The sequence below is a fragment of the Zosterops lateralis genome (assembly GCF_965231275.1).
Source record: "Zosterops lateralis genome assembly, chromosome: 2".
NCBI classification, from domain to species: Eukaryota; Metazoa; Chordata; class Aves; order Passeriformes; family Zosteropidae; genus Zosterops; species Zosterops lateralis.
This window is the reverse complement of record NC_139763.1, coordinates 39,133,201-39,159,727: the sequence shown is the minus strand read 5'-3', so window position 1 is coordinate 39,159,727 and position 26,527 is coordinate 39,133,201. Positions and strand designations below refer to the sequence as shown.

At 35.6% G+C, this 26,527-nt stretch overlaps 1 protein-coding gene across 2 annotated transcripts in view; it reads left to right on the top strand.

Moving 5' to 3' along the window:
- ITGBL1 (integrin subunit beta like 1) overlaps nt 1-26,527 on the top strand; it is a 131,166-nt gene that overhangs the window by 54,452 nt on the left and 50,187 nt on the right. Inside the window, exons 2-6 of one of the 2 annotated variants that reach the window (XR_014589292.1) lie at nt 2,248-2,394; nt 5,164-5,286; nt 8,404-8,544; nt 11,303-11,443; nt 15,678-15,824. Coding sequence is in view for 1 of the 2 variants with exons in the window: in XM_083854653.1 (XP_083710779.1) it covers nt 2,355-2,394; nt 5,164-5,286; nt 8,404-8,544; nt 11,303-11,443; nt 15,678-15,824 (592 nt within the window). In the remaining variant the exon portion in view is untranslated. Of the gene's footprint in view, nt 1-2,247; nt 2,395-5,163; nt 5,287-8,403; nt 8,545-11,302; nt 11,444-15,677; nt 15,825-26,527 lie in introns of those variants that run through there. The other variant, XM_083854653.1, reaches the window with a different exon arrangement.

Here is a 26,527-nt window from a genome sequence, read left to right as displayed (position 1 = left end):
TTTTTTTTTTTTTTTGGCATGAGGGAGGCAATAGTATTAGTACACGTGAGTGTGGGAGATAAGCAAGAAAGGGATTTCTGTGTCAAACTGACTTGCAGATCAATTGCATCGTCCATGTGACAGGGAAGATGCAGTGATGTATACAAGTTATTGCAGGCAGTTACAGCCTTCTACACTTCAATATAGTCCTCTCACTCAAATTTTTGGGCAGAACATTGCCATTCCTTTACAATTAAAAAAAAATTCAAATGGCAAAATGAATATATTTTAAGGGATGGTCAAGGTGAAAATCACATGTGCAATCTTACACATTCATATTAGTTAGATTCCTGACAGTTTCTTTCAATTGCATGTAAATGATCTTCCATTTCTTCTCAAAGTTTAATTAAATTTTTTTGTGTGTGTGTGTGTTTTCTTGTTAAATAAAGCCAGGGAACTGCTCTGTATAACCACTTTCGTGAAAGTATTTTATTAATTTTCTTTAAACAGACCGTGTTGCATTTTAAGTGAAATTATTTGTTTCCTTCATGCATCATGTGTTGGATTAGTGCATGTCTAACGGAGAGAGGTTAGTGCTGCTGGACCATTGGTAATAACTGATATGGAGTGGCTTCTGCTTTACTCCGTCATTTAGACATAGGAAAGGTAAAATGAGTCCTACTTTCATTAGAATATCTTTTTTTTCACCATCAGACATCAAACTGTTAAATCACAAGAGTGCCTAACATAGAGAATGCAGAGTGACAGTGACAAGTAATCCTTTGAAGGAAGGAAAACAGTTATGTTTTTTCTTTACATTTTTGAAAGCTAGCCTAGGATTTGCCACCACTTTCTGGAGTGGCTTATGCTGTTGTCTGTCAGTGAAGCTGAGTAGTTACTAGAGTCAGTTTTTATTCTATATTTTATAACCATTTTTTTTTTCTTTCCTTGTCCTTTACCTATGGGAAGTTATTCAGCGATTTTTAAGGTGGCAACTCATGTTTTGAAATAAGAACTATCATGTTCTCTTATGGTTTTGGTTTATGTTTTTTGTAGCTATTGAACTGTATCTTGTCTTAGGACCATATTGGAAGGCAAGCAAAGTTTTGTTGAGCAACAAAAGAGAAAACCTTTCCTAATTAAAATTGTCGTTTACAATAGTTATTTAAATTCCTTCTTACTGGTAGCAGACTGGGCTTGTATTTTTCATGGAGTTGACTCCAACCACAGGAACAGATGCATTTAAAATAGACTGCAATTAGATTGTGTTTTTAAGATGCAGTGATAGGAAGGGAATATTCTGTAAATCAGATATGTATTCAAAAGATACTTATTTTAAAATTTAATGCTCCAATTTAAAAGAAATGCAATTGTTTTCACATTTACTACCTAAAATTGTATGGGAATGTAATGGGAATGAAGTGATAAAAATTTGCACCTGGAAGTTAGTGTGAAAAACAATAATTAGTATGCAGCATAAATAGTGAAAATTGCCCAGCCTCTCATCCACCAGTCCCCCCAAATCCTTCTGGGCAGGGCTGCTCTGGATCTGTTCATTTCCCAGCCTGTGTTGGTACTGGGGATTGCCCCAACCCAGGTGCAGGACCTTGCACTGGTTCTTGTTAAACATCATGAGATTCCAGGAGACCTTCTTCTCAGGCCTGTCCATGTCCCTCTGGGTGGCATCACAGCCTTCAAGTGTGTCACTCAGCTTGGTGACATCTCCAAATTTGCCGAGAGTGCACTCAATCCCTTTGTCTGTGTCATTAAGAAGATATTAAATAACAGTGCTCCCAGTACAAACCCCTGAGGGACTCCCCCTGTCAGTGGTGTCCTCCAGGACTCTGAACAGTTGACCACTGGCCCCTCAATGTGACCACCCAACCAAGTCGTCATGTGCCTAACGGTTCACCCATTAAATCCATCTCCAATTTAGAGAAGGATGTTGTGGGGGACAGTGTCAAATGCTCTACAGAAGTTCAGATAAATGACATCTGTAGCTCTTCCCTTGTCCATTGATGTAGTCACTCCATTGTGGAAGGGCACAAGTTGGTCAAGCAGGGCTTGCCCTTGGTGGAGCCATGTGCTGGCTGTCTCCCTTCCATTTTTGATTGCATATGAACTCTGTTAAGTTGATCTGTTAGTCATGTTCATTTAAAAATGTAATTGATGGAATCTATTTTAAAAACTGGAGAAGAAAATACCAGTTTTTGAATGAAAAAAAGAAGAAAAAGGGACTTGACACACACTCTTTCCTTCCTTTGCTAGGCCATGGAAAGTGTGACTGTGGGAAGTGCAAATGTGATGAAGGCTGGTACGGTGAAGCTTGTCAGTATCCAACTACTTGCAATCTTACACGGAAGAAAAGCAACGAAATGTGCAAGAATTCTCAAGATATCATCTGTTCTGGTGCAGGTAAGATGTCTTTTGTTGGTTTTGATACCTTAGTGCTCTCCCAGTGTTATCTTGAGAATCATTGTCATTTCTAACCAGTAATTTTGTAGAGCACATTTCAAGAGACTGAGGTATACTAACTCTGGGTATGCTAAAATGTTTAATTTTCCTATAGGCTTATTTCTGTGCATGTGATGTACACTGATTAGAACACCTACTTTAGTACTCTGGTTTATCCATAGATGTTTTAAGTTGATGAAACTGCAACTGTTGTTTATTTTCATCAGAATGTTGTTGTAATGGTATTAACACAGGAAGTGATACCATTTCTATCAAGTGCTTGTGTTTACAGAATGCAGAAATGGCATTTGCAAATATTTTTCTGGGACATTTGTAAGTGGTGCAACTCTTTGAGACACTTTTGAGTTGTACCTGTGATTATTAAAATCTGTGGTAGAAGATGTGCTGGATCATTTAAAGGAGCATTTCCATCTTAATTGTTCTGATATGGGAACATTCCCTTCGCCACTTGTCTAGTTTTATAACAATCCTAACTTAAATAAAAAGTCTTTTCCTTAAAAAAAAATCAGAGGAAAACCAAATGGCTTTTAGAAGACTGCATTGAAGAATGGTACCATATTGAAGGGCATTTTCTATCAATCATGTTTTGAGACCACGAATTGCCTTCTGGATTTCCATTACATTGACCTCCAAGTGAAAGAATGTTTCTGCTCATTATTGCTGGTCTTTAATTTCTGTTGTAATCCACACATTTTCATACAAGTAGATTTCTCACAAGTTAGTTGCTGACATGAGCAAAGAATCCCAAGTATTTGTGGGACTCATTAGAGAGAAGCTGGTACAAGATAAGAAACAAATTTAATGTAAAACTATTAGTATGCAGCATACTGAGTAAATGATACACTTAATTTATACCAATAGGTGCATGAAACTTGCTATCGAGAGAGGCATGAGAGATAGCTAAATGAGAAACTGACTTTCAAAAATAAGTATAGTTCATTGTACTTAGTCAAAGTTCTTAAAAGAGAACCTCTTTCTTTCCTTGCTTAGAAGTGGCCCCAGTCTTCACAGGAAAATGAATGTAACAACCACTCCAAGTAGCTAAGGGGGAAGTGTTTGTGGCATCAAGAGAAGAATAAATGGTTTTGCTTTTGCTGATATTAAACAGGACAGGAATTCTAGTGTGACTGACTGGGGAGTTTGGGGTGAGTTTGATGGGCTGTATTTTGTCTTGGTGGGATTGCCTTTTGATCTGCTAACACTGTTGTTGGGATTTGGGCTCTGTTTTTTAATTGCCAATAAAAGATAGGAAGGGATGACATGAGCTATTACAAAAACAGTGCTCTACTGTCACAATAATAATTTATTGTAATTTTTTTCAGTAACCAATCGAGATCCACCTAAAATTTCACTTTTCTGACTTTGTTCCCAATCATTTGTCAGAACAACCAGGGCATCCTACCTAAACTGAGATTCTCTATGTGAGCAATTTTCTCTTTTGGCAATGGAAGGAATGAACTTCTTTATGATAAACCGTCTCTCTGACCTTTTTAGATACCCAGTATAGGAATCAATTTTCTTTTATCTTCTTTCCTGTTAAGGAATTATCTGTAATCATGACAGTTTTCTCAAAAATTGCATCTGTATTTGTTTACCAAGTAATTGTAGCAAATCTAGTTCTGTAGGTTACTTATGTTGTATTATCACTTGTATTATTATTACCTTACTATATTAGCCCTTGCAAACAGTTTTAAGATTTACTTTTTTAGAATGGCCATGTCTGTTGCAGAGTCCAATAGTTCTCTTCTTTTGATTAACATGTTTATTAAAAGTCATTTTCTGCTTGTAAGGGTAAAATTTGTAAGGGTAAAAACATCAACTGGATTCTGCAATCTTGTGTAATATCAGCATAAAACTTCTATTTTGGAGAACTTCTCTGATGCCAATAGCCATGTTTTCAAAAATACGTATGGATGTCATGTGAGAAGGTTGTGAAGTGAATTTAAAAAAAAAACAACTGTGCTTGCTGGCACAGTGATGCCATTGACTATTGAAACAACTTGTTTGAGACCACTGACCACAAGGCCCCGGTAATGTGATATGGCACGAAGTTCCCACCCTTTCAATTTTGATAAAGGTAGGGACAGAGGTAGGGAAAAGGTGTTTCTTATATGAGTGGCATATTTTTGTTTCTAATGTCATTTTGTATTTGTGATTTTTTTGACTGTGGAAGTCATTCATACATTTATTTATGACCTCAGGTCAGATAGACTGTCTGAGGGAAAAGAGGGGATTCTTCTTTCCCATGGACCAATAAAACAATTTTTTCATATTCAGGAGGGTAGGTCATGGAGGGAGGCAGCCACTGAGCTGAAGGGAAACCCTCCTCAAAACACCAAGGACCAAATGGGAGACCTGGTGAGCAGTGATAGAAGAGAGATCTGTTTACAAATTCATTTGCCTCCTTTGCATTGCCTGAGTGCTCTGGCTTTTCATTATGTCAGAAAGTTGGCATTTGGTTTTTGGGGTTTTGTTTGTTTTGTTGTTTATGCTGTGAAAAAACCAGCTTTACTCCTCCAAGGTACTTGTATCTTTGTACAGCTAAGATTAGGCTTTTTGTTGACATGGATAATTTCTGTGTCTCTGTCTTTATTTCTGTAGATGATCTTTATGTTTCAGCCTTCTCAGAATATGTGCCATCTCTGACAGACTAATGAAACTCTTTCTATAAACCGCAGTCATTGAGTAATGTCTCTTAAATGTTTACAGGCACATGTCAGTGTGGCAGGTGCAAATGTGCAAACTCAGAAGGAAATGAACTGGTATATGGCAAATTTTGCGAATGTGATGACAGAGAGTGCATTGATGATGAAACAGGAGAGATTTGTACAGGTATGTATCTTAGTAAGCACAAGAAAAGTGATGAAGTTTAATAGAGGCTGATATTTGCTTGCATGATTCTACAAAATACTGAATATATGACTTAACTCTAATTGCAAGACTTCACATTACAAATTCTAAATGCAAATTTCAGATGCAAAAATGAGTTAAATATAAGGTTAAAGAATGAATAAATCCTGTGACATTCTCCTCATTTTGGAAGAACTGCAAAGAGGATTGTACAAGATAGTTCACTAAAGTAATTCATAGCTTAGTGTGTCTGTATTCTGTAAAATATATGAGGAATGTGAATGCTTCATGGCACAGATGAGAGAGAGCAGAATGGACAACATATGAAAAAAAGAAACAAAACTAGAAAATAGATAATTAGGAATTTTTTCAAGGAAGCAAAAATTAAAAATACTAGAAAAAAATGCAGGGTGATAACTCAGAAGCAGGAAGATAAGAAGAGAAAGGAATGAATAAGAAAAAAAAATCATCTGTGATAGGAAAGGCAAGAAAATAAGATGGACTGAATTCTGCTGATGGATAGAAAAGCAACCAAAATTCAAAATGTTCTTTCATTTCATTATAAGGCAGGAACCTGGCAGTTAAATATTGTGCAACACATACCGTTTATGGCATTATAAATTCTGTTGCCTATGTTGCAAAGGAGGCTTGTCCTTGAGCTAGAAGGTGCTACAAACATTGTTGAAGCTACACACATGCAGATTGTGTCCATATGCCTACAAGAGAGTTCCAATCTGCTTCTAGAGTATTCATATCTGGTGGTAGTGCTTCCTCTGTGTGTGTATGAAGAAAGAGAGTACTTGTGTAAAATAGCTTTCTCTGTCTTTTCCTTACACAGACAGCAAAGTAAATTCTATTTATTTAAGAGCCTTTGAAGGCAAAAAGAACTTTTTTTTTAATCGTAGGATTAAGTAGGGATTTTAAATGAGGGTATGCAGAATGGTCCTCTGAAGTCCAGATTCAGGAGCAGAGTATAATATTTCCAGTAACAGTCTAAAATAAAATGAGGACAACAATTTTTATATGCCAGTTGTTCCACTTATATTTGCCTATAACCATTCCACAAGGTACCAAATATGACAAAAAATTGCCATTCATTCAATTCAAGTAACTTCTCCTACTGCTGTTTTTGTCTGGTTTTGGTTCTTTTTTTTTCCCTCACATGTGTTTTACTGCTGGTTTAATTGTTAGCTTTTTCTTAGCTTTTATTTCCCATTGTCTCATCCACTCATCCCATATTCCCCAAAAGACCAAGTGCATCTGTGTATAAAACTAGTCTTATATGTATGGAAACCTTTTAAACATATATATATATGCTGAGATATATATATATATATGTATAGATGCTGATATAAAGGGACAAAGAGTGTTGGTAGATTCAAGTCTTTAAAGTCGATGATTGATCAGTATATAAGCCGTGATACCTCGTGAAAGTTTTGGAGTCTTCTAAAAGTAAATTATAAGTTATAACCTAATGGTTTGCTTGACTTGGTTGGGTTATTGTATGCTGAAAAGTTTGTGCACACAACTTATGAGTGTTATATGTTGCTTTATTTTTTAACAAACCTCTACAATACAAAATTATATATTGAAGCAAGGCTTATCCACAAAAAGTGCATATGACAACACATGAACTGAATGTCAAAGGCACATCCTTTCCTCAACTTAGGGCTGGGATTTCATCCTGGAAAAACAATCAATGCCATGTTGAGATATAGATGGCATGCATTTTAATATTTGCACAAGGTCACTGCATTTTTAAGCAAAGCAGTTCTTAGGTAGGGCAAAGTTGCAAAGATGTGTTAAGCTTTTCCAGCTTCAGTTGGAGTTTTATCAGTCAGTCGACTATCACTTTTTATTTGAGGATACATACACTTTAGAGTCAAGTTACAGCTTATTTTCAAAAAAGTATCCTATCTACTAGCAAATTAAATTCTGGTCCTGATTTTTTTTTTTTAACTAAGGCTTTTTACTCTAAGGGAGTGATTTTTTTCTCCTGCCAAGAGCAAGATGCAAATTTTATCTTTTAATTCATATTTATTTGAGGAGTGAAGAATGAAGTATTGATATTTTAATCTGTGAAAATTGCCTCTAGATCAAATTATTATACTCCTTTAGCATTTTTTTCTTTTATTTTTTGATACTATTCATGATCAACTTTCTCATAATAATTTTTTGATTGTCTTTGTTGTTTAATTATCTAATTAAATTTTGACGTTTAAGGAAATGTAATGAAAATTCCATGTGTAGTTGCACAAACAGGAAAAAAATGTATTTGACAATTTGCCATCTTGATAATTAAGAATGTAAATTGGCCAAATTGTGATAGAGGTGGCCAGGTCTACTAAGCTCAAAGGAAGAAACTTGATCCTTCTATTAAAGAATTAACTTTTGGCTCTAAGATTAGTAGGAATTGCAACTACTTAATTTAAAAGCTTTGTGGCATGAAGCACACGGCTCACAAACCTTAGCAAATGTTCTGGAGCTGGTTTCACCCACACTTGGATGGTGCAACCATCTCTTTTGGAATATGTATGTTTTGTTAAATGAACATCTGAAAGATTAATTTTGAAAAGAATTCTCTTTAATGAACTGGTTTAGCCATGTTCTAAAATCTCCATGACAGAGGGGAAGAAGAAGGGAAGCCATATACAACATAGTTGGTGTGTAATAAATCAAGATGTCTTTACTGCAACTGTCTGAGGAGTCAAGAACATGCAATGTGTTCTCAGACATGTCAAGTATGTGTCCTACCTTGATGTGTAAAGCTGTGCTTAAATTTTAATAATATTGCAGTCTTCAAATTTTACCTGTAAAGTAAAAATAGAAAGTGTAGAAATATAAAAATTATGATGCTAGTTAGTGTTTATTGATTAGATTTAGTCTGTGATTAAAGGAATACCAGTTACAAAATAGAGGGAAAAAGTATAGTTCAGATATTCTTTGTCTGATTTTATGTATTCATACACGGTCTGTAAATTGTTTCTATTCTGAATCTAGCAGTAAAAGTTTTTAAAAGAAAAGATCAAAACAGTTAAATTATAATGCCTTTTAAAAACTTCCCTCTTTTTCACTGTACAAAATTTGTTTTGGCTTAAGGCCATGGAAAGTGTTACTGTGGAAACTGTTACTGTGAGGCTGGTTGGCATGGAGATAAATGTGAATTCCAGTGTGACATCACCCCCTGGGAGATCAAGAAAAGATGCACATCTCCAGATGGCAAAATCTGCAGCAACAGAGGTGTGTCATTTGCATGGACCTTCTACACATATTTATATAGACGTCTTTTATTTTACTCTATGCATTTTCTACAGTAGGACATAGATTGTGTTTGCTGAGAATTTATCCTTGTTCTCACCTATTTCATCTCTGGATATACACTTGCAAGTGGGAAGATTCTTGTATTTAGGTATAAACTTACACAAATCCACATCCACTTCTTGATTAAGCAAACTCAAGTTGTTCCCATTCTTTATTTTTGTAGTAAGACTGAGCAGGGTAATTTGTTATTTAGTACCTATCTGTTTTGGTAAGAGACCTACCTTGCAAAATAAAATGTTACCAGATTTTTGACTTTGAATGGATTGGTGCTGTAAGGTCACAGAACTATGTGTCAATTCACTCATAAAGAAGACTTAGTACCCACAATGAAATGGGGAAAATGAAAACATGGAGCATTTAATTTCTACTACAACCAAAGAAACATGTGTGAATTGTTCAGTAACAATGCTGTGGGATGTATAGAGATGGAAAGGTAGACTTCACACAGTTTCTCTAACTACATGAGGTTTTATCTGCACACAGTTTTGGAATTTGAATTTTACCTTATACTTCTGTCTAATTTTGCCATTTGGGGAAAAATAAAAGAAAAAAAAACCATAAAATAAGGTTGCTTTTCACTAGCTGCTGTGTTTGGCTGCATTGAACAAGGAGTTAAAAAAATAGGGGTTTTTTTTGGCAGTAGTTCAGATTAATTACAGTAGTACATCAGCAAGAGTCAGATAGATACCTCTCTTAAAAACATCTCTACTGACAAACCCTGCTGTATTGTGAACATCTTATCATCCTGAGAGCATTTAGAAAACTCTCTTCTCGTAATGAGGAGGAAATTGAAAGTTTGGCTCAAATGCAGAGGTCATGTGGGCTCATTTAGTCTTGGGACTTCAGCATAAAATTTTCGTGTAGTTCTGGAAATAATAGATGTCAAAATGTCTTCATATCAGATGCTTTCTTTGCACTGAGAAAGTAATTTCTTGGCAAAGAATTTCTCGTCAAAGCAAGCTTTTAATCAAATTTGAAATTTTAATGTGTGATTATTTCTTTAAACTGGCATTGCAACAGGCAAAATTGTGTGAATAACATAGCTGATATTCTGAGTAGCCGCAACCTCCAATACAAAGATGCATTTGTGTGATACTTCCATGCCTTTAGCCTTTCATGTATTTGTGATTTTGTCTTCATAAGAATTTTTTAGGCTTCTGACAACATGAAGTTGCTTTCCAACAAAGTATTTCTGCTCCATTTAGTCCCACTTACTCAATTTTCTGTATTTATGCATCTTGTGATATAAGTACAGTTCATCTTGTCAATCTTGAGACTTCTAGAAATCAAATATCAAGGCTAACCTTGCTGTCCACTCTCCTTCAGTGCTAAGATGGATAAATTGTTCTTATCTTTTCCCCTGCACTGTCTGGCCAAGCAGTTTAGACCACATGTGAAAATTTAGATTTTTAAACTTTGGTGAGATTATGTTCTACATTCTGACATCCAGGACAGCTGATCTAAATTAGCTTTGAAGTTGTTTCTGGGAGGATTAATCACTCTCCAGAGGCATTTCCTCTTTTTGTTTGTTTGTTGGTTGGTTGGTTGGATTTTTTTTTTCTTCTTCAGTAATGTCACTCGATTGTGAAAAAGTATAAAAAATTAGGCACAAATTTCTTGAGGGCTGTCTCAGGGTTTTTATACAGGGCTGTAGCTCTTCCTGTTCATGTTACGCATGCTGGATTGTGTAGATCTTCTCCTTTTATTAGAAAATGTGCCCATATCCATGTGCACTATTTAGTCATCCTGTCCTGTTGTCCTCAAATGCATTATATTGTTTAGAGTAACCTAAATAAAATGACAAAGATGTTGGCAGAGTAGCAGAAGGCGAGGCCACTCTACAAGAAATGAACTGCATGCATCAGCAAGGTCAGGCTGCCTCTACGAGCCTGTTAGCATCTCCAAAAAGTAGTGACTGTGTTGCCCTGAAGCACATTTGCATTTCTGAATAAGGAAAATACCTTTTCTTGTTCGGTTGGGGGTTTTTGATCAGATTTTCCTAAATAAGTAGAATGTATACCCTCTGCATATTAGTAAAGTACACAGAAATGACAGAAAAATCCTTTTTCTATAATTTTCACATTTCTTCTTAATGTAAGCAACAGGATGTGGCCCTGAATATTGACTTGGGAAAAGTGGAGAAATAGCCTTTCATGTAGATCTGTGCTGCTGTTCTTCTTAGGTAAAGAATGACCTCCTAGACATTTTCAGCTGTGTTAGTTTGGATTCTCTTCTAGTTTAAATGTTTATGCTTTAACAACCATTAATTATCCCCTGTGCCCAAGCCCAAGTAATTTAAACAGAATTGATTTTTATTGTCATTACTGACAGGGCAAATTACTATTGATGTCAAAGATGTACAATTGTTCTGTGAGCTACATTTTTTTTGTTGACTCCTAGCAAGGCTCAACAGCAGAAAGAAACATGAACAGGAAGCCAATTTGTTTGTATAAAGTATTGCTACTAAATAATCATAGAAGGTTTCAAATCATAGAAGATGAGCACACGCTCATGATTGTCACTTGCAGCTTTGAAACTGCATTTCTGTGAGAGCTGGAAAGTCACAAGTCTAAATTCCTGTAATCAAAATGCTCTTACTATAAATTACACAGTTAATCTGTTAATCTATCTCTGTGTCTTTTGTTTTTTTTTCTGTATCTTTTTTTCCCATTTTTAGGCACATGTGTATGTGGGGAATGTACATGCCATGATGTGGACCCAACTGGTGACTGGGGAGATATTCATGGGGATACTTGTGAGTGTGATGAAAGAAACTGCAAAGCAGTGTATGATAGATATTCTGATGACTTCTGTTCAGGTAAGATTTCTGTATAAAAGGGGATTTATGTGTAGTTAGATAAAAACCCTTCCAACTGGTCTGATCTTCCTCTTCTCTAGTGCTCCAGTTCTCATTTTCTCATCTTAAAAAATACCAAGCTTGGGGGGCAGGAAGGGGCTTGAAGGGGGCTTTTTAAATTAAAATACATCATTCTGTATTTTTTTCCATGCCATTTAACAAAATCCTGGGAATATTAGATTATTTTAGGTGCCTATCTCCCTTCCTATACTCTTGTGTTCAGTGTAACCTAACATGAATTGGATAATGGTTGAAAATTTAAAATATAGATATGTCCTTTCTTGAGGAAATTGGAATTCGAAAGCTCGTTAGATCAGATTGTGTTTGTTATTTCATTTTATATGACAGGGAGATGATAATCAAGAAAAAAAAATTCAAGGAAGAGTAAATAAATGAGTCAATGTAAAACAGTCCCCTGAGAATACAAATTGGCATGAGAACAAGTTGGGCATCAGTACTTGAAAAATACGAATGTGTGGCCCAGTGGTAGCTGTGTAGTCTGGACTGTACATCTTAGACACATCCATCTTCATTTTTCTTCTACTTGTACTTCAGAGAATTGTATTCAAAACAGTAAACATCCATCCATCCATGTATTGTTTGCAGTTTAGATGTTCCATGTATCAACAAAATGTAGCTAACAAAAGCTGGGATTCTGAGAGAGACCTTGCATGTAATTTTGTATGGATACTAATAACAATGGTAATACTAGGCAGGAGAGAAGGACTTTGTTCAATACACAGCATGCAATTTGTACATACAGGAACTCTGCAAAAACAAATGAACATGATTTCAAAGAGACTTTACAGATTGGACCTTGTCAACTTGAATGCATCCTATAGAAATCTGGTCTGGCCTAAATAATAATAGGAAGAATGTAGTCACATCAGAGACAATAATGACATGGTATATTTTCCTCCTATTCCTAAAATGAGAGATGTCCCATAGAAAGATCATAGGACTTGTCTGTAATAGAGAAAGAAAGCTGAAACCAGCATGATATGTAAGATTCTCAGCCTTTTCTTTGCCTGTTTAAAAAGTGAAAAGTTTCTCAACTATTGTAGGATTTTTTGTAAAATAAATTTAGAGAAATGGCTAAGTAATAAAATGATGGAGGAGAAGAAATTAAGAAGCTTTTCTGAAAACGTTCAGTGACTTAATTTAGTAGTTACCATTCCACCACTTGCAGATATTATATAGGTTTATTTAGTGAATGAACTGGAATGATGTAGAACTGTGTGCAGTCATGAGAGCAGCAGGAAGATTGACTTTGTTGTCAATTTTTGAATGCATCACTGTATTGCTGTCATAGTTTTTAGCACTCAGGGGCTGATCAAAGTATCAGCATCGACTAAGGAATACAAAGCTACAAATCAACAAGGTAAATGCATTCTGTAGTTAAGGGTGAACACAAGAGTTTTAAACCTAATTAGATTAAAGCAAACCTGTGGCATCTACGACTAATGCTGTAAAACTGTAAAAGTCATGCTTGAACTGCCCCTTTCCTGGACATTATTGCCTTTGCAGCTGCTGCTGCCCAGGATGGTAATGGTTGTGAGAAAACAGAGGATAAAAAAGCACAGACAATTGCAAAGGAGAGTGGAGGAAGATATTGCCATTTGACATTGGATTAAGGACTGGTACATTGTTCTTTATTACTCAGACATGACTGTAAATGAGAAAAGCTTACATATAAAAAGAGGGACTCATCTGGCTTGCTTGATGTGCCTAAAACTCAAGTTGAAGTATAGTTTTATTTTCCATCCTCTCATCAAAAATTCTAGTGCTAATTCTTTTTACCCATTCCCTTTCTATTATGTTTTAGAAAAGCCTAATTTAGTCTTAGCTGGCCATCCAAGTATACATTCCTAAAATAGATTGTACAAAAAAAATCTATTTGCACATGAAGCAGTGTGAACAATGTCTTCTAGTCCTGCTGTTTAGTCTTTTTTCAGAAATAGAAAAGATGCATATGTTTTAATATGGTTTATTTTGGTAGTCAGGCAGAATCTGTAATTAAATCCAAGATTTAATAGAGGAATTGTAGTAGGACAGGTTTTTTAATTGGTTATATGGAATTAATTTACTTATTGAGCAAGTGCGCATGCATTAGGTGTGTCTGCAAAATATCCTCATTGTTTCTCGTAATTATTTGTAAATCGATTTGGGATGAATCCAAGAGTGATTAGTTAGATTACAGAAAATAATCCAGCTCTTTAAAACCTTAATCAATAGAGATGATGCAAAATTTTCTTGTCTTGTTCTGTCTACCTAATAGGTAGAGATGGGAAACCACTTTGTCCTGAGTAGCATGGAGAAATTAAAGGATTTCATGTAAAGCATTTTACTATGACTGAATGAAATTCTGTGTTTATTTAATAAAATACAAATGACAGGAATTGACAGCCCTGATGTGAGGATTTAACATCACACAAGGGCAGCTCCCTCCAGAAGCTTCATATGGCTTGAGGTGACTGTTATTTCACAGTACATCATATTGACAACCGGATGCCTTCTTCTGTCACCTGAAGTGTTATTCAGAATGTTACTGAATCACTGTCTTTCAGAAGTCTTCTCCACATTAAAGTGATTATCTTCATTTAAAGAGATAATAGCTTTCATGACTTGACATAGAAACAAAACACACTCTCACAAAAAAAATGTATGTTTACACATTTCATTAGTTCCTTTTCTGTGGCTTTAGCAAAGAAACTGTTGTATGAAAGTACATAATCCTCTCATAAGTATCTATCTGGGTCAGGAATCATAAATCCAAATCACAACCTGTCAGTAGGTACACATGAAAACAAAGGAAAGAATTATGGGATCACAGAATGGTTTGTGTTAGAAGGAGCCTTAAAATCATCTAGTTCCAACCACTGCCATAGGCAGGGACACCTTCCACTAGACTGGGTTGCTCAAATCCCCATCCAGGCTTCCCTTGAATACTTCCAGGGGTGGGGCATCCACAGCTTCTCTAGAAAATTTCTTCCAAAGCCTCACCATCCCCGCAGTAAAGAATTTCTTCCTAATAATCTAATCTAAACTCACCCCTTAAACAAGAAAAAGCCTGTAAAGCTTTTCAAGGAAAACAAACAACTAATGTAAGGAAAAGGTATTTTGTGAAATTAATAAGACTTGTATTCTGGAAAGTAATCTGATCACTCCTAGAATGCTTGCTTCCTCCCATTTTCTCCTTGTGAACTAATAAAATGTTTTGTAAATTTCAAAATCCTAAAATGCAAGTATGGTTATAAAGAGATATAAAATCTCTGTTACTATGGTTTTCAAGAAGAGCATGGATAGAGAAGTGGACATTGGAGTAATACTTTGGTCCTGTGTCCAATGAATGATGACTGTGTGAAAATTGTGAGAGATCTAACCTGCTGTCTGAGCTCATGAAAATGGGTATTTGATTTTGTGGCAAGGAATCTTGTTTTGCTGATTCTCAGGCTTTTCTCAGGAACAGTTTGTATTGCCAGAATCTCAATGCCTTTTGTAAAGAACATAAAGAGGGAGAAGAACAATTATCTTTTATTTTCTTAGTTTCTCTCAACAAAAGCTCCAGAAAAATTGCATATGTTTGCATCTATATAGAGGAAATATATGTGCAAGGAATAGTCCCAGACAAGCAGTGAAATCGCAAAAACCACATCCAACTGTCATATTAGAATGAGAATTGATTATATCCAATATTTCAATATTTTATTATTTGTATATCTCTTTTTAGTAGAAGGCACTGGCTTGAGCTTTGGAATTGATGTGACATTGCTTGTCTCTAGTGGATCATGTTGATTGCAAGTAGATAAAGAATGGTGTTGATATATTTCTTAGAGAATATGGTGCAATCATGGTAGAAAAAGAACATAAAAATAAATTAAATATTGCCATATGACATTCCACTTTTCCAAACAGTGGTGAAATGTATATTTTTAATCTCTGTTCCACCCTTTTGCATTAGATTATGCGCTAAGTGGCAAAACATCCCTTAAGGAAAAATCAGAAAAGGGAATGTGGCTCAAATGGAATGGTAGACCAGTGCTATTCTCAGAAACAAAAGTAGATATAGTGGATTGGTTGTATTTTTCTGTCTCATTACTGAATGAGGCCCCAGCTTTGATAAAGTTCATCCAATTAAGGGGTTTTTATACCTCATTAGAATGGAGGTTAATCTTGAATTGTATTCATCTTAAAGGTCATGGACAGTGTAATTGTGGAAGATGTGACTGTAAAGAAGGGTGGACTGGGAAAAAGTGTGAACATCCGCATTCGTGTCCAATGTCGGTTGAAGAAAGCACTAAGAAATGCCAAGGAAATTCTAATTTACCTTGCTCTGGAAGAGGTAAGCACATTTCTGGAAGAATTTTCATGCCCTTTAAATGTACTTCTATTAAAATAATTTTTACAGCTGTCCAGCATTACTAGTACTGAAAAATGTGTACCTTCTTGGCTTACAGTGCATGAATCACATCTGTATAATTTGTGAGTTAGGAGAAGGGAGGAGAGGAATACAAAGGTCACCTGTTTTTACTACTTTGCATTTTATTTGACATGTCTTAACATTGATTTTGGATGTTTTCAAGGGTGCTTTGAAAATTGAAATAGTTAAGTCTTTACAAAAGATACATTAAAAATATGAATTTATTCTGTGCCTTTTTGGACAAAAGCAGCATGAGATTTTCAGCCTGTGTAAAAAGTTGTGGCACCATTGTGATAAGGACTGTTTGGGTTTCCTCTGACTAAGAAACTGCCCATTAAGTGCAGGACTGACTTCTATAAAATGCAGCTGTGCTTTACCACAGTTTGCTTTTCATTTCAAAGCATTTCTTTATGACACTTTAGCCTTCTCAGAAGCTTTGACTGAAAATATATATTAAGTCATACAGACACTTAAAATAGACATTGCAAGCAATTTTTCTCAGAAGGAAAAGGACCTGCTAATTTTCCTCTGTCACTGTGTGAAATGTGGTTTTCTGCAGAAAGAAGAGCGAAAAGTAAATATGAGACAGAATATTTCTAGAACTGGTAATTGAAGTTGTTTTGAATTCTGCCCAAAGTATTTTCTGGAAAAGGCCTAAAGCTTCTCTTGAATTACTGCATTTGATCCTTAATGTCAGTTCATTAGTGATTTATTCTTTCACTACTACTATCTTAACATAGGCAAAAATTGTAGGCTGTCCACCCAAGTTATCTCTGTGATAATTGTACTATTTTCCCCCTGTAATTGTGTAGCAGCTCATTTGCTTCCTAAATGTAGCATTAGGAGTATCTTAAAAGAACTATATATTAAGAGACAGTTGCTTGCTCTTTTCTTAGTTAAGTTGCAGTTTCCCAGTTAATTATCCTTCTTTTCCTGCTAAAATTTTGCAACAGAATTTTTTATTATAAGTTAGTTGGAAAATGGGCACCTGTAGAGAATTAACTACATTTTACTTTTTATGCTTGCAAGAATGATAATGAAAAGAGCATTGAATTTTGATTCACTTGTTTATTTTTTTAGTACTGGATCATTTTTTCCCTTTCCTTAATGATGCTGAATGTCTCTTCTTTCACCTGGTTCAGTAAAAGTTGTGTATCTTGAAAGCTTGGAGTCAGTTCTGTGATTTAATTACATTATCCTCTATGAGAGTCAAATGGCAGAGGAAGAATGAAAATCATAAAAACAAGTTTAATTTGAATAAATATATAGTATTGAATTTTTAAAATTAAGTATAAAAAGAACAGTAAGTGTAAAGATTTTATATTAATGACAATAATTCTACCTTTTTGGCTTTCTGAAAAAACATGTAATGATGCTGGCAGTCTTATCCTGTTGAGATCCTAGCAGTGAAATAGGTAATTTTCAGGTGAAATAATTTGACTGAGTGATCTGTTGGTCAAACTTTTCAAAAGCAGTATCTATGGGAACAAAAGGCTTAATTGATAGTGGCTTTCACTGAACTTTGACTTCCAAACAAGAAGAGATCACTAAGGTGTTCAAGGAGTGCAAAAGGCACATATGTGGATTTAGGACATTGTGTAATAGACAGCTGCTGTAATGAAGGAGCAAGAGCTTCCGCATTCCAGGCTTGAAAAAAAAATGCTCCATGAAAACTTCCATTTAAAAATGGAAAGCAGTATCTTGTTTTAGTTCTGTGAACAATTTTCCTTAAGACATTGGGAAGATATTTTAGTCTACTCATCTGTGTTATACTCAACAGTATATTTTTTTTCCCCTGGCCTCCCTAGATTTCCCTTTCTTCCATGACATTTTGGATTAAAAAAAAAAAAGTGTAAGAAAGTTTCTGAACCACTAAAGTAGGGATTAGTTCCTATGAAACATCATTGCACTTGCATGGTAAAATTTGGTGTCATTTGGAAATCCCACTGCTTGTCACGGGCAGAAGTATGAGGCAAGCAAATGAATCAAAATAAGGTTTTCCAATCAAACACAATCTCTTTCAAGTCCTCAGGAATGGGAAAGGCCATAGACTTGTAAAAATGTCCCAAATTTTTCTGATGTCCTTAGAGAAGAATGTGTAATGAGGAAAGTCTGAAAAGGAAATGTTCTTTTCCATTGGAAAATGGTGGTAACAAGGACAATTATCCTTGCCCAGGTCAGTAACCCATTGTACTGAAGAAGTTGAGTGCTCAATGTCCTTATTTAGTGGGATCTTTTGGTAAGGCAGTTCATGTATGGAATAGGATACACAGCAGAATGCTCAGATATGCAGGTGCATGGCTTTATGATTTAGCAATGTATTGTGTTTCCTTAAAAAATGTTTTCTGTTCATCTGTACCTTTTGTTTTTAGATTTAGATTTTTTTTTTTTTTTTTTGTAACAATGAGAACTAAGAGAATTGGCACATCCCACCCAGATTTTGAGAATCCTGGATTCCCTTAACTATCGGTCATGTAATCTCATCAAGGGAAAAAAAAAACAATGAAAGAAAGTGGTTTTTTGTAACCTTAGATGTATCAGGGGTGTATAAAAGTTGTATTAAAAATCTTAGAGAATTAAAAAGAGGTTATGAAGAACACAGCTAGAAAATCACTATCTATAAAATGCTATAAATTTTAATTCCTCACTCTGTATTTTGCTCTTCTGAGGATAGATGAAGCGGTAAACTTTGTTTTCAGACTGTAATTCTCTTCTTGATTTTCCCTAGTCACAGGAATAACAAGCTGTTTCATGGGTGCTGCTCAGCATGTGGAGAGAGCAGAGAGGCTGCCAAAAAATATTACACCATGGTCTTATATTTCTTAGCTGCTCCAGTAGGTGAAGGAGAGGGAATGCTTCATATTGACATGCTGAGTAGTAAAGGAAAATGTCTACATGCTGAAATGGTGTTGTAAAGGCAGAGCAATAATAAACTCTCTCAGTTACATCAATCAGGCTGTTTATACCAGACATATATATATATCAGTAGCTCCTGCTATATATAAGGTGAGAGAAGATCACAAGAAAATTTTGGGAATAAAAATACATTAAGTGTTTTCCAAAAATTACTTTCCCTACAAAAGTCTTTTCAGGATGAGGAGTCATTCTAGGCATCTTCATTCATGTAAAGTGAAGAATTCCTTCTACACTTTTATTCCCAAGACTGTTGCTTTTTTTTTTTTTTTTTAATTTGCAGCATGACTTTTAACTGTAGATGTAATACTTTCATTTTTTTCACAGTAAAAATCTGTTACATTTAAGAACACACTGTACAGCAAGACCAGTGTCAGAGATAAAAGAAAAAAAACTACCAAAAATCATTATGGTTTGAAATAAAGAGATACTATATTGTTGTCAGGATTAAGGCAGAAGACAAAACCTTTTTCTCTTTAAAATACACATCACTTACTTGAGTTTCCCCTTCAGGTACAAAGCAGATTTAAAAATAGTTTTAATAAAAAAGCTTTCAGGAAAAGAATTGAAAATAAAAAGAGTAGGTTTTGAGAATAATAGATGAGAGAGGTTTTTAAAAATAATCTTGTTTTCCTCCTTTTACTCTTGGTGAATGCAGCCATTTCATGGCAGATTTCCAAAGCCATATAAATGAGAAATCTTCTTATTGATACTATCTTTTAGTATTTAAATGTATTTTCTATAATTGTTTTTGTTCATGTGCCACATGGAGAAAATGAAACTATTTCTTTATTGGTGAAATTCCTCTTTCCACTCATGGTCTAGAACTGGCTAAGTGAAGAGATTTTTTCATTCTGTACTTAAAAAGATTTCTGCTGTCTTTGAAAAGGCCCCTAAACCCCATTTTCAAAATACTGAACCATTAGTTCAAAGATTGTGTGGCATTTTGAAAGTCTACTGACAGCAGTAACTTTGCAATTTCTTCTCTATTTAAAATTATTAGATTTTGATTGACTTAATGGAAGAGCAACAGTGTTCAGTGCATTCTTAAAGATTCCTTGTGGTGAACTAAGACAGTGAATCAATCCCTTGTGTTCTGTAATGCTATTGTCAGTCTGGCAAGATACCATCTCCTGAAGTCTGAAAGCAAAGGTCAGTATGACTCCAAAGAGCAGAGCCATTGGTCAATGCTTGCTGCAAAGACTTAATCCTTTTCTGGAGCATCCTGTGTGTCCTGTTTTATGAAATACAGTTTATGCTGCTCTGAAACATCTCATTGCATACAAGCTGTTGTATCAACTGCTGTAGAGTCCAGTTGGTTCAACATGGAGAACATGCACAGAAGGAAAGAGAAACACACATGAAATAATCGAATCTGTGTAGTGACAAGAGTGGATGGAACCTAGATAAAAATAATGTGCTAAATAGCTGCCTAAAACCAGGTGCAACTATGCAACTGTCTTCTGACCTTTGCAAAGTCTTGCATGACTGATGGAAAATATGACATAAAATATTCAGTTTGTAAATAATTTTGGGTTGCATCATTAACTACTATAGCTTCATATAAACCTTTGCATGATATCATTCAGTATATGTTAAAGATTTTAAAATCCATAAAAACTGTAATGTGGTAATCCTCTTGATCTTTTCATCTGTACAACAGTTAAGTCCCTATAGTTGAGTATGATGCCTCAAAAGGGTAGAAGGGCTGCTGGTGGCATGTGTCACATCATGAGAACTAGTTTTGTTCTGTTTCCACTAGAACCTCACTGAGTATAGTTTCATAACCTTACAGTTCTGGTTCTTTTGTTCTAAGTGCAGTTATTAGTTAAAGACTTGGGGTTTCCCTCTAGTATGATATTGCCAAAACTGATAAATAAAAAGATTTCCTATACCTGGTAGATGCTTATAGAAAAGTGTTGCTTCTAAAGCCTATGGCTTGTTGACTTAGTAAGGGGAGATGATAGTAGAAATTGCTATTTGAATAATTCACTATACTTTCTACATGACAGGATGAGGTCAGAGCAGAAAAGTGTAATCAATCCTAAGGTAAAATCTAGGTTACTACCCCTGCTACTAGCTCTTTACTGCAGCCCCTTATTATGCAAATTGTGCTGTTTAATTGAAGTGTAAATTACTCTAATGTACATCATCTCTGAATTTGGCATGCTGTTTTCATTCATTTTGCATGACCCCTGCATTCTGAAGGAGGTCTTAATTAAAGCACTATAGTCAACAGGCTGGCAGCAAGTAGCATTATTAGCTGGTGTAACAAGAACAGAACACAAATTCAAGTCGTGTCACATCTCTAGCTTTCATCTCATCAACTTTGAGATCGAGCTCCTTTCTACATCTGTGTGCTTCAAACAGAGAAGCACTCTTGCTATGCTATTACTTTAAGGCTGAATGAGCTGGCATAACAGTATTTGTTATACAATTTGGAATACTCTTATATGTGGGACTGGCACTCTGCACTCCACTGTTGTCTGTTGAAGTCTAAGAAAAAAAAGAAATAAATATTTGCATCCCGCTCCTTTTAGATTTGTGTATCAATAGTTAAGATCACTGATTTTAAACAGCTTCTCTGATTCAGGCTCTGTTTGAACCTTTCTCTCTTAATTGAAGCAGGATCCTCTGGAAGCTGTCTTTTTAGGAAGGCTTCCAAAATTTAAATATTAATTTTTCTGGGGGTTTTTTGAAATCAGAAATTGATTCAAGAGCTCAACACTTCAGTTTTTGTCCATAGAGAAAGTTACTTACTTGTGACTCACCTACAGCCCTTCTTGCTGTTGTTTTAACCTTATATTGTTGTATTTTTGGGAGACATCAAGTAGGGACAGAGGAGCTAAGGGAAGAACATTTCTTCAGTGAACGCTTACTTGCAGTGCGTATAACTCAGCAGTAAAAAAAATGGTATGCTGGTGTCCTGAGCTGCTTTACAAGCTAGCTCTCTCACTGGTCTGCATATGAAGCGTACAGCCTTGTACCTTTTAGGTTTGCTGGGTCTGAACCTCAAACTGAAACGTGGTAAATGGCATGGAAGAAGGACTCTCACATGGCTAGCAGCTAGGTTTATTCCACCCAGAGACCCACCTGAAGAGTGAGCTCTGGGCTTCAGGTTAGAGATTAAATACCAGGGGTGTCTCCCAGGCAAGGGGATACCTAGAACCAATCCCAGGGAAGAGGAGGAGTGACCAAGAACAGGAAACAATTGGCAGGGCCATCTATGAAAGGAAAGGAGAGTGGGGAACTTGATAACTTGCTGAATCACCCTGAAGCCTCACTAGAACCTTTCAGGCTTTAGGGCAGGGGGCAGTGTGATTGACAAGATCCATCACCAGGGAAAGACCACAGGAGGTTTGGGGATGAGGGTGTAAGAACAAACCATTATAAAATGAATAACAAAACATACAGAGCTTTGGAACCCAAAATGCACACCGCAACAAAATGGTTCATAAAGTACTTTGTTTCTGCATAAGTGTTAATCTGTTAATCTGTTTGGGTAGAAGCAAGGTGTGTTGGAAGATGCCTGTTTCTGAGATGTAGGTGATACTCTAAGAGTGAGGTAATTCTGTAATAGAATTTTTTACTGTTCTGAATTTTCTAACTTATTTTCATGGTGAGAATTTTGAGAAGCAGTAAAGAATTGAGGAAAAATAATATATCTGGTTTAGGATTATATTTAGGAATAAGGGCTGTGGATAAAAGCCCAGTATAAGAAAGGAATCTTTAAACCATGTCATCAGTGGCTAGTACAGTAACAACCATGGATGCCACTTCACCGAGTAGAATAATCTGACATGCTCTTTTTCAATATAGCATTTTTTCATTAAAATATATTTCATTTTTTTTCTCACCAGTATGAAAGGCAGTAAAGGACAAAACAGATTCTGATGTTTAAATGAAAATGCAAGAGGCCAGATCAATTATTTACACATGATATATCTGATTATTCATATGTGATATATTAATATGTAACTACTTATTATGAGTGTGGTAAGTGTCTGCTACAGACCACCTGATCAAGAAAGGATGTAAAAGAAGCTTTGCAGTGTTAGAGCTGAAGGAAGTCTCGAGGTTGGAGGCCTTGCTAATCACAGCCAGCTGACATGATTTTGTTTCTAGTGATCCAGATACCTATTGGAGTGTATTTGGGAGCACTTGTTTAGTAAGGTTAATCCAAAGGGTAATAATGGTTAGGGTACAAAAGGCACAAATCTATGAAATAGCAGACTTACTACTCAGGGAGGAATGTGTTTTTCTGGTGGCTGTAAACACTGACCACGTGAAAGATACCTCTTATTCTCTCAGGCAGTGCCTCTGAAATTCTACCACCTCTGGACACATTGCTAACCTCTTTTTGTGTGTGATGTTGTTTTCCTCATTCTTGTTCTCTTGATCATAATTCTTTCTTCAGCAAAGACCTCTTTCATCTGTGAAAGATATCTGTGAAAGACCTTGAAGGCCAGAACTGCCTTCTTTCTGAGAGCTAGCTATCTTCTGTACATAGTGTCTTCCATATCCCAGTCTTGATTAATTTTCTTTACCTTTATCTCCCCATTTCAATTGGTGTAACTCTCATTTGCTTCTCTGAAAGTCAGTATTCAGTGATTGTTAGTGTATCTTTTGACATAGTTGGTCCTTTTTTCAGTTACCCCTTTTTTTTTCAAATTGTTTGAACTCAATTTCTTTAGCAGAACAGGGAACATAACACAAAGTGCAAACCGAAGGGAAAAAGATATCGTATTTACCTATTGTTTATATAATATAAAAATCTCAATATTGAAATTGTTATCCAGAAAAACAGTATCTGCATAACAATACTATTGCCTAATACTGTGTGTGAATTTGGGTTAAATTTTCAATGCTTGTTCTATTTGTATTCTAGCGAGATTTGTAAATGTAGATGATGACTATGTTTTAGAAGAATTCACCTATCTATTAATATATATTCATCTATATATTAATATTTGTAATAGATCACTGTCTTAAATTATCCTGCCAAATTATGGTGTTTACAACTGAAAGAACATGGTTAGTATTCAAAATGTTCAGGCATAAGTGGATTCTTAGTGGATTGCAAATGCTACTTTGCTACAGGCTGGCAATTTTAGAATGTTTTCCACTAGTATTGCTGTAATTATCATAATTGCTGTTACCTAATCAAAGACTGGACTGACACTCATTTATGCTAGACTTCCTCTAAATTTTTTTCTGGTCTGTCTCTTTCATTTGATTAGATAGTGAGCTGCAGATAGACCCACAACACATCAATGCCTCTGACGGATGGTATGTGCTTGTGGAGCCTAGAAAACAAATATATTGTTGTCAATGCTGGACAGAGAAACTGCATGCTCTTAAGCAGTAAATCCTGACAGTCAGAGATTCAAAGTGAAGTTTCTTTAGTTTTTGCTGAAGGATGACTAACATACATTAAATATAGTTGCTTTTGATATAATAAACTAATTTGTAAGTAGGTGGAATATAAGCTGTGCATTCCAGTCAGTGAAGATATAACCAATTAAAATTAATAATAATTTTTGAAGTAGCTTAGATTTTTGCTGCTCCAAATTGTTGTCCTATTTTGATTCATTTCAGAAAGTGATGTCTGACCAGAAGTCAGGATTTATGAACGTCTTGAGTACTTGCAGAGATATGGGAATAATTCACACTGATGAAAAAATTACTCATTGCAATGTGCAAAGGTAATTGTAAGAAGGAATGCTTTTGCAATGCATACAACATGAGACATAGATTCATTTTGCATTTGTGGAAACGACACAGCCATTTAAAATGGAAGTATCTTTAAGTACCTTCTCTCATGACTTCAGTATATCAAGTATTCTTAGTTTAATCACAGAAACAGGAGACATTCTGAAAGAAGCTCTGTTGGAAAAAAGAAGCAATTGAGATGTGTGCACATGTTTATGTGAGAGCTGATTAGATTTCACAGCTTGTTTACTAGAACAAATATCTCCTGTAATCTCGTGAAGTTGTATGGTGCAGCAAAAATTGAGATTAAGGTCTGTATTGTTCAAAATATTTACTCATCACCATAAGAAATGTATGTATATTGAAACATTAGTGCATGAGTCAAGTTGTCTTTGGAAATGCAGAACTGACTTGTGTGTGCGCGACAGAGTCAAGTCATCATGTTAAATAGATGCTAGCTATTGTAAACACAGAGGAAAGTTCTGGGTGAGGTTCATCTTAAATTTATCTAGACATAAAACTGTGCCTTTGATTCAGCCTTTGATTTTGGTGGAATGGTAGTATTTCTTAATCAGAAGTGATTTGCCCATTCCTTCTATATTTCTGTGTTACTATAAGATGAATCGTCATAATTTGTACTTTATCCTACTGTCCTTAAAAATTACTGTCAGGCTAACCTTTAGATGCCTGCATTTGGGTTCTGTGAATCATAACAATTAACGAAATTGTTTACCTCAAATGTAATGTCTTACTGCAGTATAAATAAAGGTAATAGAAGTCTGCTGGAGGAAGGAAACTCTGCTGTTGACACACAGATAAGAGTCCTTTTCCTGAATCCTTCTAATTTGTAGAGTGTTTTGAAGTGCCTTGACAGTGACATCCATACTATTAAGTTAAATAGTTCTGTGGATTGCCTCAAGGCACTGAAACCTGCTTGTCTAAAGTTGGATTGATAGAGCAGCCACTGGGCCACTTTTGCCCTGTGCTAGCTAGTATTGTCTCCAAACGATTCCTGATAATAGTTCAGGAATTAGTGTGGGCTAGTCCCTGGTCCCAGTAGGCAGTCTGGATGAGGCTGCCTTCATGAAAGATACTTTGATGATACAGGTGCCATTTTTTCCATTCCAATTGGCCTCAGTCCCAGGGAACTGTCCCAATCCCATTTAGTTCACGAGTAAAGAGACATCTATCAAATACTGTACTGTGGTTATTCTCATGAAGAATTTCTTTCTGTACCAAGGTTAGTGTGATATCTAGGAAGCCTTCAGGAAAAGATAAAAGAAAGAGAAGAGTTTCCAGCACACAGTGCCAGGGACCCACTGCTTACTCTGAACCTGTTACTTGCTCTGTGCCTTCTTCAAGACAGCAACTTGTGTAAAATAAGTGGATCAGTTCTGACCCAAATTTAATTTTGTACAGTGTGACAGATGATTAATATGTTCCCAGGCTGATGGAGTAATTTGTTTTCTTCCTTATTTTGTGCTTGTAAAAGATTTGACTTTAAAATACCTGAAAGATCCTGAAAATTCAAACAAAACCAGTTTTTAAGCTGAAAGCTGGTAAGAATTGCAATTATTCAGATTGTTGGTGAATTCCATGAAGTGTTTTTCTAGGATCTGCTTTTTGGAAAGGAAGGCTGGACTTGATAAAATAATTCTAGAGGTCCAACTTTCTGTGGTAAAAATGACACACCACCCTTTTTCTTAACTGGATTTAAACCTGACCAGGTTCTAACCTAATCAATGCTTGCTTGCTTACCTGTTTCATAATTTCTTGTTTGGGGAGCTCCTTATTTTTCTGTAAGTATTTTGCTATGTTGTACTTATGTTACACAATGAGTTATTCCCCTCCCATGGTAACTGCATATCAGGAGAGTATTTGAAGCACATAGGGACAAAGATTAAAATTTTCCTTAAATTCTATTAGGGAGAAAGGCAATAAAAAGCTAAGCCAACTTTATTTTTCTGGTAGAGAAAAAAAGACTTCCATGTTTATATCAA